The sequence below is a fragment of the Oncorhynchus nerka genome, linkage group LG20, assembly GCF_034236695.1.
Source record: "Oncorhynchus nerka isolate Pitt River linkage group LG20, Oner_Uvic_2.0, whole genome shotgun sequence".
Lineage (NCBI taxonomy): Eukaryota > Metazoa > Chordata > Actinopteri > Salmoniformes > Salmonidae > Oncorhynchus > Oncorhynchus nerka.
Window position 1 is genome coordinate 83,917,157 of NC_088415.1, and position 13,882 is coordinate 83,931,038.

The following is a 13,882-nucleotide window of genomic DNA, read 5'->3' on the forward strand; positions in this document are numbered from 1 at the left end:
TTCACGAAATGCCCCACATCTGTCATTTTAACAACTGTCCTCCTTTAAAACAACTGGTTACAATATTATGACTTGTGTTTTTTTTCCCCTATGTGGCCCTAATATTCTATCATTTTATATATAGCCTTATAGTCTATGGGAAACTGTAAATTATCTAATGATAGCATCATCTAAAAATCATTTTTTATCCAAAATCATTTAAATTAATGATCACAAACGTTTAAATAAAAACAGTGGGTCTAGTTATATGTGATAACAATGTATAGTGAGCAGTGAAATAACTATTGGTTTCCATTTGTGGTGACTGCTGACTGACATTAGGGATGAGATTAAATAGATCCTGGAATTTAGCCTGGTCTGGAGCAGGCTAGCTCCACAGAATAAATCTCCATGGTAATTTATACCATAACATATCCTCCTGCCCCTATCCATCTTTAGTGCAACCGGATTACGGATCAATTGAGCCAGGATCACCAAGATATCCTGGCTTAATCCCTTATCCTAGTTTTGTGCAACAGGCCCCAGGGCGTGACACTGCCTAGGGATGACAGAATATTTTTTTTACAGGAGGTGGGGAAAAAAAAGTTTTTAAGCTTCAGTCATATAGTTATTTTTCTGCTTATAATTTCCAACATTAGGTAGGCTATTTGTTAGTCAACTTGTCTATAATTATATTCTGTCATAACCTGGTGCTCTAGAATATCAAATAAAGCCTTGCTCACCAGAATGATGTCATAAATCCATAGAATAAATGCATAATCAACAATCTAGTTGACATTGGTAAGGTTTTCTCTTTCATTTCTGCTTCTCTCGTGGAGTGGCGACGCTGACAGGTTTGAAGGAAATGAAAAGCCTTGCAAATTATAGTATTTCAGTTGGTCTTGGATATATATTTTGGTTTAAAGTTAAATACTCTCAGCTTTTATGTAGCTGGAAAATAAAATCAGGGTTAGGCTACATAACAAGGTCCCTAAGCACACGTTAACATTTTCAATAAATAAATAAAATTTCTCCACTCCTGTTCCCGAGACAAAGTTGACATTTTACTGCAAGAAACACTTCATTCTACATGAGTTAATATTATTATAGGCTACATGTAAGGCCTAAAGTCAGTGTCCAGACTTCAGTTACTATTCCAATTGTTACCGTTTCCGTCTGAACTTCAAAGGTGATAGCCTGCTATGCGAAACAGCCCGTGCAGACCGCGATAAACAACAGTAAACGGAATAAGACGTTTACATGCCACAGTATCCTATCTAGATAAGCATATCCCAGTCATTTTATTCAGGTTTCTCAAAACCGGGGTATATGAGTTTATTCTGGTTATTGTAAATGGGATGTTCATATGCATCAACTCAAAAACAGAATACTGGTGTGCATGTAAACGTGGTCATATGGTGCTTTCAAGACAACTGGGAACTCGGAAAAAACGAGGTAAAATCATATGATGTCAGTGATCTTCAGGTCGGAAAGTATGAGCTCTAGAAACGCTCGAGTTTCGACTTGGAATTCCGAGTTGGATGACCGTTCAAAACGATTTGTGTCAATCGGACCACGTTTTTTTCCCGAGTTCCCAGTTGTCTCGAACGCGACAACTGACTGTATATGAACCAGAAAAAATGGTAAGTTCTCGCTTCCTCTTCCGTCTGGTTTTAACTATCCCAGGGGGGTTTGACGGCGATAGGAAAGAATAAGATAATGAGAGAAAATAGGCGTACGCAAAATGTGTCCTCACATCCTGTTTTTCACTTCCTCCTCAATGGTCGTGAATGAACCAGTTTCGGACGGTCTGTATGCGCATGGAATATACCACAGCACATTGTCAATATTGCACACGCGCCCTTTCTGTGGACACTTTACAGGCCACATAAATTGTAGAAGACATTTGTGCGCGGTGAAATTCTGAATCCGTATTTTTCCCGCAATATGAGTGATTTCTGATAGCAAGAGGCCAGAGGGTTCTGGTGAGTATTTTAAATGTTTATAAATAAATAAAAAATATCGAACATATAACAAGACCCAGCGAGATAAAAAACATGTTGTCTTACGTCATACAGCCGTGTTACAACGTTACAACTGTAGCATGTACTATGGGTGAATGTTTGAACAGAACGTTACACTCAAACTGTCGTGCAAGAAATCCAGAAAGCTCTTAACTTTTCTTGTGTGGGATATACCAGTAGTGAAGTAACCTAATGGTAAATATTTCTCTAAACTCAGTATTTACCATGTGTGGACTTTCAAATAGTCTATTGAAAGGGTTTTTAAAATAGATGACAAATTGTCTAGAAATTACGATGATAATGTTTATTATTTTACTTGAAACTATTTTAAATAATAGCCACAAAAGTAAACTATTTTGCCCCTAACAGTGACTGGTGTGTACAAGAGCTAGTGAAAGTTACAGCTAGATTTAAAGTGGTTGGTATTATCTCCTACTGTAACGTAGTAGACCACCATCACTGCTGGGTCGTTCCACGAAAAGAGTGCCTTTTGCGTCTCTTTGATATTTTAAGTACAACTTGTGCATCAAGCCTGTTATATTAAATGAAGTGGGCTTTATTATAGACCTCATGGATAATTCAAGAAAATATATATTTTTATATGAATAAAGGCTTGTTCCCCCAACCCTCTGTCACTTCTAGGAAGATTTGAATCCCCAACTGTCTCCATGTTCACCATCATTGTAAAGCCCATGCTATTTTATTGCTCTGACAAAGTCATTTCTGAAGATTTATTATTCATTTCATGTGATTAGTCGTTCATTTACGTCTGTCCCTCATTTTAAGGTCAACCCTGTTAGGTGAACTGAACTGTCATTTTAAAATGGTGAAGCTATTCCTTCCTCTTCCCCTGAACAAGGCAGGCCATCGTTGTAAATAAGAATTTGTTCTTAACCGAGTTAAATAAAGGTTAAATAAATAAAAATATACATATTGTTTTCAAAAGAAACATCTAATAGTGAAATCATAGAGTAAACACTGGTTCTACTCTTTTTGGCAATGGACTGGTGTTTTGTGGTGGAAAACTGAGTGGGTCGAGCATAAAATATCAACCCTGTAACCCATAGATTCACAGGCTAGAAATGTTTCAACAGTTTCATTTTTTTTGTGAAGCCTGCATTCAATTGCCACTCCCTGTTGCACACAACAAGTTTTCATTCCCCCTGTCACAAGGGGATTTCTGGCTTCTTTAAGAAGAAATCATCATCCCTGTTACTTTATTTGGCACTTACTCTAGTCATTTAATTTTTTTTTAACCTTATGTAAAGTTGAACATGGGTTCTTTATGACAGAATGTTACACCAAATTGGTGGAATTACCCATCTATTACTTTAACTGGTGAAATAAAGTTGGAAGTCCATCTCTTATCAAATCAGGGTAGTAGACATGGTTTTTGATCAGTTATCCATTGCATGTTCACATAACTTATAATAGGCAAATGCACAAAACATCACCGGCCAAAGATCCCCTTCTTTTGTAGGCTATATACTTAGAACCCTAACCCGACCTTAAAGTTAAGGGTTGTGAAAATGTTGCACCCTCTATAGCCATTATGGTTATTATCTGTCCCTGTTGGTCATCTATGAACGTTTGAACATCTTGAAAAGCAATCTGGCCTTAATGGCCACATGTACTCAGCGGTCTAAGGCACAGCATCTCAGTGCAAGAGGCGTCACTACAGTCCCTGGTTCATATCCAGGATGTAACACATCCGGACGTGATTGGGAGGCCCAGCGTTGTCCGGGTTTGGCCAGGGTAGGCCGTCATTGTAAATAGGATTTTGTTCTTAAGTGACTTGCCTAGTTAAATAAAGGTTAAATAAAATGTTTAACATTTCTTTAAATTAAATCTCTACCCGGAAAAGCCCTTAGAGGGCTGACCACGCCTCGGTGCCTGGTTCCTCTTTAGGTTTCTTCCTACTGTATGTTCCTGCCAACTAGGGAGTTCTTCCTGTCCATGTGCTTCTGCTTCTGTATTGCTTGCTCAATGGGGTTTTAGGCTGGGTATCTGTAAAGCACTTGGACTGACAATGACAGATGTAAAAGGGGCTTTATACAATGTATTTGATAATGTTCTGACTGTGAATCGTAAATTACACAAAAATGTAGTCAGGATTAACACGGATCACCATTTAAGTGACATTTGAAGTAATTTTCTCCTTAGCTCTGCCATACAGGCTATTACTGTATTGTGATGTGTTACTGTTTGAAATAGACCGACATTGAGCACATCCAGTCTTAAAATATAGTTAAAAATGCTTCTGATACAGAATGGTCCACTATTTAAGTAGAAATGCTTAATGTTGACTAAATGAAATGACCGAACAGAAGAGTCAGATCTTGAACAAGACAAGAGGATATCACTTCTAGGCGAAGGTCACCAGCTTTTAGTAAGGACGAAGGTGAAAATAACTTAAGTAGTGTGTTTACATTCTTTCAAGCTTCTTCCACTGCCAAAAGCCTGCCTTTATTGTTGGTAGTTGGCGTCTGTAAAGAAGAGCTGACTAATCATCAACTAAATGTAAAGAAGCTAGGGAAAACACCCTTATCACTGTCAGAATGTTTACACCAAACATTTTACATGTCCTCTTCACACCAACTATATGATTTTGTTGTTGCTATCGTGATTGGTTAAGACTGTGTTAACTCTCTCCAGCCTACTTGAACCATGTTCCCTCTGGTCTAAGGGAGTAGGGTGTCAACTTAAAACCTCTTCTTGATGGAATGCAAAATCTACAAGCTGCAACAACTTTATGAAAATCTAAGTTTATTGGTCGCGTACAGCGTTTTGCAGATGTTATCGCGGGTGCAGTGAAATGCTCATCTTTCTAGCTCCAACAATGCAGCAATATATCTAGCAATACAATAACAATACACACATAATCCAAAACAACAAAAAAACAAAAGAAAGAACAAGAAATGAAGACATGTCACAACGAGCAATGTCAGAGTCCGGAATATAAATATATATGTACACTACTGTTCAAAAGTTTGGGATCACTTAGACATTTCCTTGTTTTTGAAAGAAAAGCACATTTTTTGTCCATTTTAAAATAACATCAAATTGATCAGAAATACACTGTAGACATTGTTAATGTTTGAAATTACTATTGTAGCTGAAAACAGCTGATTTTTAATGTAATATCTTCATAGACGTACAGAGGCCCATTATCAGCAAACATCACTCCTGTGTTCCAATGGCACGTTGTTAGCTAATCCAAGTTTATCATTTTAAGGATAATTGATTGTTAGAAAACCCTTTTGCAATTATGTTAGCACAGCTGGAAACTTGTCCTGATTAAAGAAGCAATAAAAACTGGCCTTTAGACTAGTTGAGTATCTGGAGCATCAGCATTTGTGGGTTCGATTACGGGCTCAAAATGGCCAGAAACAAAGACCTTTCTTCTGAAACTCGTCAGTCTATTCTTGTTCTAAGAAATTAAGGCTATTCCATGTGAGAAATTGCCAAGAAACTGAAGATCTGGTACAACACTGTGTACTACTTCCTTCACAGAACAGCGCAAACAGTCTCTAATCAGAATGAATAGAAGGAGGAGTGGGAGGCCCCGGTGCACAACTGAGCAAGAGGACAAGTACATTAGTGTCTAGTTTGAGAAACAGACGCCTCACAAGTCTTCAACTGGCAGCTTCATTAAATAGTACCCGCAAAACACCAGTTTCAACGTCAACAGTGAAGAGGCGACTCTGGGATGCTGGCTTTCTAGGCAGAGTTCCTCTGTCTGGTGTCTGTGTTCTTTTGCCCATCTTAATCTTTTCTTTTTATTGGCCAGTCTGAGACATGGCTTTTTCTTTGCAACTCTGCCTAGAAGACCAGCATCCTGGAGTCGCCTCTTCACTGTTGACGATGAGCTATTTTTTTTGTGGGTATTATTTAATGAAGCTGCCAGTTGAGGACTTGTCGTGCCCTCTTCACAAGACAGTTGTGTCAAAAGATCGAGAGTATAGTCCTCGTGAGCGGCGTGGCCCACGTTGGCGGCTCTGTTTTCCTCTAAACGGGCAAAGAAGGTGTTTAGCTTTCTGAGAGCGAGGCGGGGGTGTCCTGAACCCATTCGTCTTTATTGACACAGACAGGGTTGAAGAGCTGACAGCCTTTCTTAATGGAGGTCTGAGATTAGTTTGTCAGTCAATAATGTTAGTTATTCAAATCTAATTTCATTGGTCACATGCACATGGTTAGCAGATGCTATTGAGAGTGTGGAGAAATGCTTATGCTTCTAGATCCGACAGTATCTCACAGTTAATATCTAACAATTCCACAACAAAACCTAATACACACAATCTAGTGAAGGAATGGGATGAGAACATATAAGTATAAAATATATGGATGAGCAGTGACCGAGCGGCTAAGATGCAATAGACCGTGAAGGATACAGTACATATGAGATGGGTAACCCGAGATATATAAACATTCTTAAAGTGACTAGTGTTCCATTTATTAAAGAGGCCAATGATATCAAGTCTGTAGATAGGCAGCCGCCTCTCTGTGCTAGTGGTGGCTGTTTACCAATCAGATGGCCTTTTCAATCTCTCTGTCCCAGCTTTGATGCACCTGTACTGACCTCGCCTTCTGGATGGAAGCGGGGTGAACAGGTAGTGCCGTGGGTGGTTATTGTCCTTGATGATCTTTTTTGCCTTCCTGTGACAGGTAGGGTGGAGGTGATATGATCCTTGACTCGTCTCTCAAAGCACTTCATGATGACAGGGGCGATAGTCATTTATAGGATTGCAGATTTTGGGGTATCTTCAGAGGTGGAAACTTTGTGGGAATTAACGGGAATGTATGGGAATTAATGGAAATATATGGGAATTAATATTAATACCATTTACATGTAGATGTTTTTTGCATTGGATATATTTTCCATATAATATGGAGACAGAAACATAAACCTTTTACCTTGTCATAAGTAGACAATTGCAAATGATTCAACGGAAATAAAAGGAAAAAATTGTTACGAATTGAAGTTCAATTAAATGAGTTGACTCTTCACATGGGATGATTTCACTGACCAACAAAAGAAAGGGAATATTGAATGACCCTAATGATCCATCGCATCTCCCAAAAACGTTTTCATCATGCATCTGTGAAATGATAGTCTAGAAACTAAAGTTTTGGTTGTCTTTCTCTCAGGCCTCCATGTCTCCTCCCTGGACCTCCTCAATGTCCACCTCTTAAACATCAGACTCTGATGAGGATGGCTCGTTGTCAGGCTCAAAAAGCCTCAAATTTGCCCAGATGGCGACCACTTTTTCAACCCTTGTATTGGTCAGCCTGTTGCATGCTTTGGTGTGTGTGTTCCCAAACAAGGACCAGTTGCACTCTGACGTGACTGATGTTGGTGGGATTTGGAGGATGATAGAGGCAACAAGGGAAAGAGCCTCAGATCCACAAAGTCCCTTCCACCAGGTGGCTGATGAGATATGTTGGCCGACTGCCATATTACATCTCCATCACAAAGCCCTTGCTTGGAAGTGTACTTCACCAGACTGCCAAGAACCTTGCCCTCATCCAGGCTAAGGTGGCGAGACACGGTAGTGATGACACCACAGGACTTGTTGATCTCTGCACCAGACAGGATGCTCTTGCCAGCATACTTGGGGTCCAACATGTACGCTGCGGCATGTATGAGCTTCAGGCAGTAGTAGTCTTCACGCTTTTTGATGTATTTCAGAACTGCAGTTTCCTCTGCTTGGAGCAACAGTGGAGTGGGCAGGGCAGTACGGATGTATTCTCTTACATCTGCAAGCAGAGTCTGAACATCAGATAGGATGGCATTGTCTCCCTCAATCCATGCATTGGCTACTGCTATAGGTTTCGGGCTGCTTACCACTCTCTCCCAAAATACATCATCCAGGAGGATCCTCTTGATGGGGCTGTCCATATCGGCAGACTATGATATGGCCAGTTCTTGAAGAGACTCCTTCCCCTCCAGGAGACTGTCAAATATGATGACAACACCAACCCAACGGGTGTTGCTGGGCAGCTTCAATGTGGTGATCTTATTCTTCTCACTTTGCTTGGTGAGGTAGATTGCTGCTACCACTTGATGACCCTTCACATACCTAACCATTTCCTTGGCTCTCTTGTAGAATGTATCCTTTGTTTTCAGTGCCATGATGTCCTTGAGGTGCAGATTCAATTCATGAGCAGCGCAGACAATGGGTGTGATGTGAGCACTTTATGCACTTGACCGGATGATTCTGCATCTTTGTTGCATTTTTCACATATGATTTGGAACAGTATTTGCAAATGTACACACCCCTCCTTCTACATTAGCTGCAGTGAAATGTCTCCACACATCAGATAGTGCCCGTGGCATTTTCCTGTAAAGATTAGAAGAAAATTAGTTTTTTTTAAACAAATACAATTCCATGTACAGATTAATAGTTAAGCAATTAGATTAAAACAACTCCTTTGTAAGATAAATGTTTTAAAATGAAACATGTATGGAAACATGTGAATGAACACTCCTCAGTTAGCAGGCTCAAGCAAGCTAAAACCCACAAGTTAGAAATGATTTAAACACACTTTGCTGTAGGCTACTATTTACTCGTTAACAAAAAAATAATGTATGTCATAAAATATATTCACTCCACCCAGTATTGTAATCAAAACTTACCAGAAAGCATGTAGTCCTTGGCTCAGACAGTGTAGTAGTGTGGGCTTAATAGCATCTCATTAGTGTGCAAGATCTTGAGAATCAGCTGTACATGTGATGGAAAAGTACACTACACGTGATGGAATAATGTACTGTGCATGCAGAGGGTTGCGATCCCATTGCATTGGGAATAGTTTAACCAAGATATGCCACAAGACCTAGAATTGCCTTGTGTATCCCACAAAAAGGTTCACTGTTATAAGCAAACTTATTTGATTCATTCACTTAACTTCCCATAGAATATTTCCAGAAAAATGCAGGAAATTTATCGTAAAGTTTCCGACACTTTGCAAACCTAGTCATTTAGCTTTCTTGGGAGCAGGAACAATGGTAGGGACAGCAGACTTGGATAGGGATTGATTGAATATGTCCGTAAACACACCAGCCAGCTGGTCTGTGCATGCTCTGAGGATGCGACTAGGGATGACGTCTGGGCCGGCAGCCTTGCGAGGGTTAACACGTTTAAATGTTTTATTCACGGAGAAGGAGAGCCCACAGTCTTTGTTAGCGGGCTGTGTCGGTGGAACTATTGTCCTCAAAGCGCACAAATAATTTGTTTAATCTGTCTGGGAGCAAGACGTCAACGTCCGCGACGGGGCTGGTTTTATTTTTGTAATCCGTGATTGTCTGTAGACCCTGCCACATACGTCTCATATTTGAGCTGTTGAATTGCGACTCTACTTTGTCTCTATACTGATGCTTTGCTTGTTTGGTTGCCTTAAGGAGGGAATAACTTTACACTGTATGTATTCGTTCATGTTTCCAGTCGCCTTGCCATGATTAAATGTGGTGGTACGTGATTTCAGTTTTGCGCGAATGTTGCCGTCAATCCACTGTTTCTGGTTAGGGAAGGTTTTAACAGTCACAGTGGGTACAACATCTCCTATACACTTCCTTATAAACTCCCTCACTGAGTCAGTGTATACGTCAATGTTATTGTCTGAGGCTACCCGGAACAGATTCCAGTCCACGTGATCGAAGCAATCTTGAAGCGTGGGATTCGATTGGTCAGACCAGCGTTGGATAGCCCTAAGCACGGGTGCTTCCTGTTTTAGTTTCTGCCTAGGGGAGGGGATTTGCCAAAAGTAGGGCGGGGGGTGCCTTGTATGCATCGCAGAAGTTAGAGTACCAGTGAAGTTCCTTGATGGCTGTCTTGGTATCCGCTTGCGGGGGGATATACACGGCTGTGAGGATAACCGAGGAGAGTTCTCTTGGGAGATAATACGGTCGGCATTTAATTGTGCGGAATTCTAGGTCAGGTGAACAAAAGGACTTGAGCTATACATGTCACCCGTGAAACAGAGTATGTTACAATTCCAGATATCTCTTTGGAAAGCAACTCTTGCCATAATTTCATCTACCTTGTTAACCAGGGACTGGACATTAGCTAGCAATATACTCGGAAACGGTGGGTGGTGTGCGCGCTACCAAAGCCTCCGGCACCCTCTCCTCTGACGTTTTGGGTCGGCCTCTGGAATCAGTTCAAATACTGTGTGATCCGCTTTGGGAAAGTCGTATTCCTGGTCGTAGTGCTGGTTGTGCTGGTAAGTTGACGTCTCTGATATCCAATAGTTCTTCCCGGCTGTATTTAATAACACTTAAGGTTTTCAGGGCCAACAATGTAATAAATAATACATTGAAAAAATACTGCACAGTTTCCTAAGGACTTGAAGGGAAGCTGCCATCTCTCTCGGCACCATCTTGCAATGTATAGCATATTAAATCCACGCATTTGTCAAAAATGGCTTGACAGCATTCCGGGCCTAAACTGCCACAGGCAAAGGTGATAGGGCCATGGTAGAACAGGTTTTTGGATCCTTTAGTTTCAAGTCAAATACCGCAGCTTCAATTCAAACATAACGAGACTAAATCCAACATGCTACCCAAACAGGAATATTTACAATGGCAAACAGTTCCAAGACGCTGAGTAAGATGTTCCCTGTTGTTTCAGTGGGACCTTTAAACACTTCTGACAGGATGGAGAAGAAAGACGTGAAGATCATCAACCAGGGCCTGGAGGACGAGATGGTGAGGGACTGAACAAACACCATATCATGCATGCCTGTCCAAAAACCATAACTCCATCAAGAGCCAAGATCCTACCCCTGGCCCAGCTAGGGTCTTTATGTAGATCAGAGATGACTGGATACTATGTGTAAGCATATATAGTGAAAGGCCATCTAGGCTTAGCCTTATATATACCATACTGATTACCGCTGCGCTAGCATAGCATAGCAGGTGGCGTGATATAGCTAGCTAATATTGATCTAATACTTCCTTAGATTTGGGTATGTCATTTTAGGTAAACATTGGGAAAAAGGGGGCGGATCCTTTAAGAAGTGCCTGGGATAGGAGCTAGAGTAGCTGAGCTTCCATCCAAGAGGTGTTACAGCCAAATTTTGCTCTCTGACCCAACATGTGCCACAATCGCATTGTGTGTCTATAGGAGGTGTGGGGTTACCGGCCGTGCCCCTGGAAGATGGTTCTGGTGGCCGTTGGGGCGGTGTGCACCGGGGGGCTGCTGTTTCTGGTGCTCTACTGGCTGCCTGAGTGGGGAGTGAGAGGGACCTGCACACGGACCCCCTTCATCAGGGAGTCCCAGACACTGCTGCTAAGATCCACGGTACACTAATCTTACTCACCAAAGATAACCTTTCATTGGGTGATTTGAAAAGTCCTAGTCAATCGATCCATAATATAATAAAACTTTTAGCAAAAATGTTTGTAAATTAAAGATAATCTGTAGAAACTATGCGAATAGAAAGGTTCATAACTTTTGTGAAACATCACAGCACAGATGAAAAATATATAGCAAATAGAAATCCAATGTGGATGGTGTTAAGAGATTGATGAGAGGGATTGAATGGAGCTGAAGGGTGGGACTAATAACGACAAGATAACTAATATAAAACATACTGTGTCTGTAAAAATGTGAAATAATAGCACAGTTAAAAAGATATAGCAAATACAACTGGATGAACATCAGAAATAGAGGAAGCCCAGAACTAAAAACAAACAACATAACTATTGTCAAATAGATTGCGTCTGTAAAAACTCTATAGTACGTATAAAGCTGGAAGCAGAAGCCTAAGTGTTATTGTTCACTAGTTTACTCCAATTAGGGGAGGAGTGGTAGGGTTTGTGGGAAATTATAAAATAAAATATATTTTAAAAAGATATGTCTGTATATGTATGCATGTACACTACCTTTCAAAAGTTTGGGGTCACTTAGAAATATCCTTGTTTTTGAAAGAAAAGCAATTTTTTTTTGTCCATTAAAATAACATCAAATTGATCAGAAATACAGTGTAGACATTGTAAATGTTGTAAATGACTATTGTAGCTGGAAATGGCTGATGTTTTATGGAATATCTACATAGGCGCACAGGGGCCCATTATCAGCAACCATCACTCCTGTGTTCCAATGGCACATTGTGTTAGCTAATCCAGGTTTATAATTTTAAAAGGCTAATTGATCATTAGAAAACCCTTTTGCAATTATTATAGCACAGCTGAAAACTGTTTTGTGTGTATATATTTTATATATATATATACCCCAAAAATATATGGGAGATTGGAAATGATGCAGACAATTACATTGATGGACGCTACAATCTATCCGCAATATTAAAGCTGAGTAACAGTAAAATAACATTGGCTTGAGACTACATTACAAATTGTAATTTACAATAACCAATTCTCTACTGAAGAGTCAGTCTGCTTAATCACTAATATCACTGTCTTACAGCATCAAATGGATAGTATTCACATCCTCCCCAAGCTCGAAGTCCATGTGCTGTGCGCAATTTATCCTGGGGACAATGTTAACTGGATGACTTGACATTGGTTAAATTCTAACAGGATGAGTTTAGGAGATGGTTCCGGGCCAAGGTACATGTGATGCTAGCCCCTGGAAAGAGACCCTTTGACGGTGTCGATCTCCTAAGCCCTCTGCACATACCTAATGGGGACAGTATACACTCCTTCAGTGCCCTCCAAGATGAACTTCAGGGAAAATACATCCATATCCAGCCAGTTCAGGTAAGGCAATGGCCTCTGATATTCATTAACAAAAAGTGTCCCAGTTGTCTTGAATGGCTCTCTCCCTTCATGTCCTTTCCTTCAAGACAAGTGATGGGTGAAATGTACAGATCTGTGGTCCTGGAGGAAAGGACACGAGGGAAGGAAGGTATGCAAGATTATTGAGACGCATGAAGTGATGGATACAGATCCAACGCCCCTCTCAGTTGATTTCTGAACATTGCTTGGTGTTCTGACTACATCTCTCTTTCTATCAGGTTTGCTACTTCACCCACCACAGCACAAAATACTACTGGAATGATCTGCTTCAGAATTTTGAAGTGTTTAAGTAAGAGCCCTATTGCAAAATCACATTACATAAGACTTCAGTAACCCCCATACATGTGTAATTGTCCAGCTACTTTTAAAACATGGACATTCTCTATCATCCTTATATGAAAGGTGGTAAGTATACAGTATTACCATGGAGGTGACTGTGTGTGCTGCTCTTCTAGAGGTTTGGAGGATGTCAGGGTGACTTGTTCCAGCATCCACACTGACCACAGCTCTGGTCTCAGCAAACTACTTCAGGACTACAGGTAGCCTACATTACACACAACCCTCTACTTCCATACACAGTACATAAGAAGAGGCCAGTGGGAGGAGCTATAGGAGGACATGCTCATTGTAATGGCCAAAATGGCGTGAAAGGAACGGAGTCAAACGTGGTTTCCATATGTTTGATACCTTTCCATTTATTCCATTCCAGCCATTACAATGAGCCCCTTCCCCTCCTATAGCTCCTCCCACCAGCCTCCTCTTCTGCACCTCTCCCTTGCACATAGGCATAATCATCCCTATTCCTACAGGCACTATTGCACACACCACCGGTTCTTGAATCTCATTTGGCCCAACGGCTCTTTTGAATGTTGCAATTTGTCTCTGAATGTACAGCTAAGACTGGCTAGTCCGCACAAGCATCCAGTGCATACCGGTGTTTGAACACTTTGGCCCTTTGGCGTGTGAGAAAGCTGGCAAAAATGCTAATGGTTTTCAATCCGGTTTCAACAGGAGACTGTTCTTTGAAGTGAATGAGATAGCAGTTAAGGTGCCATCTGTGTTCAAGCTACTCATAAAAGAGGTAGGTTACTGGATACATCTTCTCTCACACAACAACAAGTAT

The 13,882-nt window shown here is 40.7% G+C and overlaps 1 protein-coding gene across 1 annotated transcript in view; it reads left to right on the forward strand.

The window, feature by feature from the left end:
- The first annotated feature begins 1,717 nt into the window (after nt 1-1,717).
- LOC115103301 (polyamine-transporting ATPase 13A3-like) overlaps nt 1,718-13,882 on the forward strand; it is a 37,404-nt gene continuing 25,239 nt past the window's right edge. Inside the window, exons 1-7 of the mRNA XM_029624159.2 lie at nt 1,718-1,964; nt 10,631-10,707; nt 11,126-11,302; nt 12,541-12,720; nt 12,978-13,048; nt 13,215-13,298; nt 13,771-13,840. Of these exons, the coding sequence (XP_029480019.1) occupies nt 10,657-10,707; nt 11,126-11,302; nt 12,541-12,720; nt 12,978-13,048; nt 13,215-13,298; nt 13,771-13,840 (633 nt within the window). The 5' untranslated portion in view covers nt 1,718-1,964; nt 10,631-10,656. The remainder of the gene's footprint in view (nt 1,965-10,630; nt 10,708-11,125; nt 11,303-12,540; nt 12,721-12,977; nt 13,049-13,214; nt 13,299-13,770; nt 13,841-13,882) is intronic.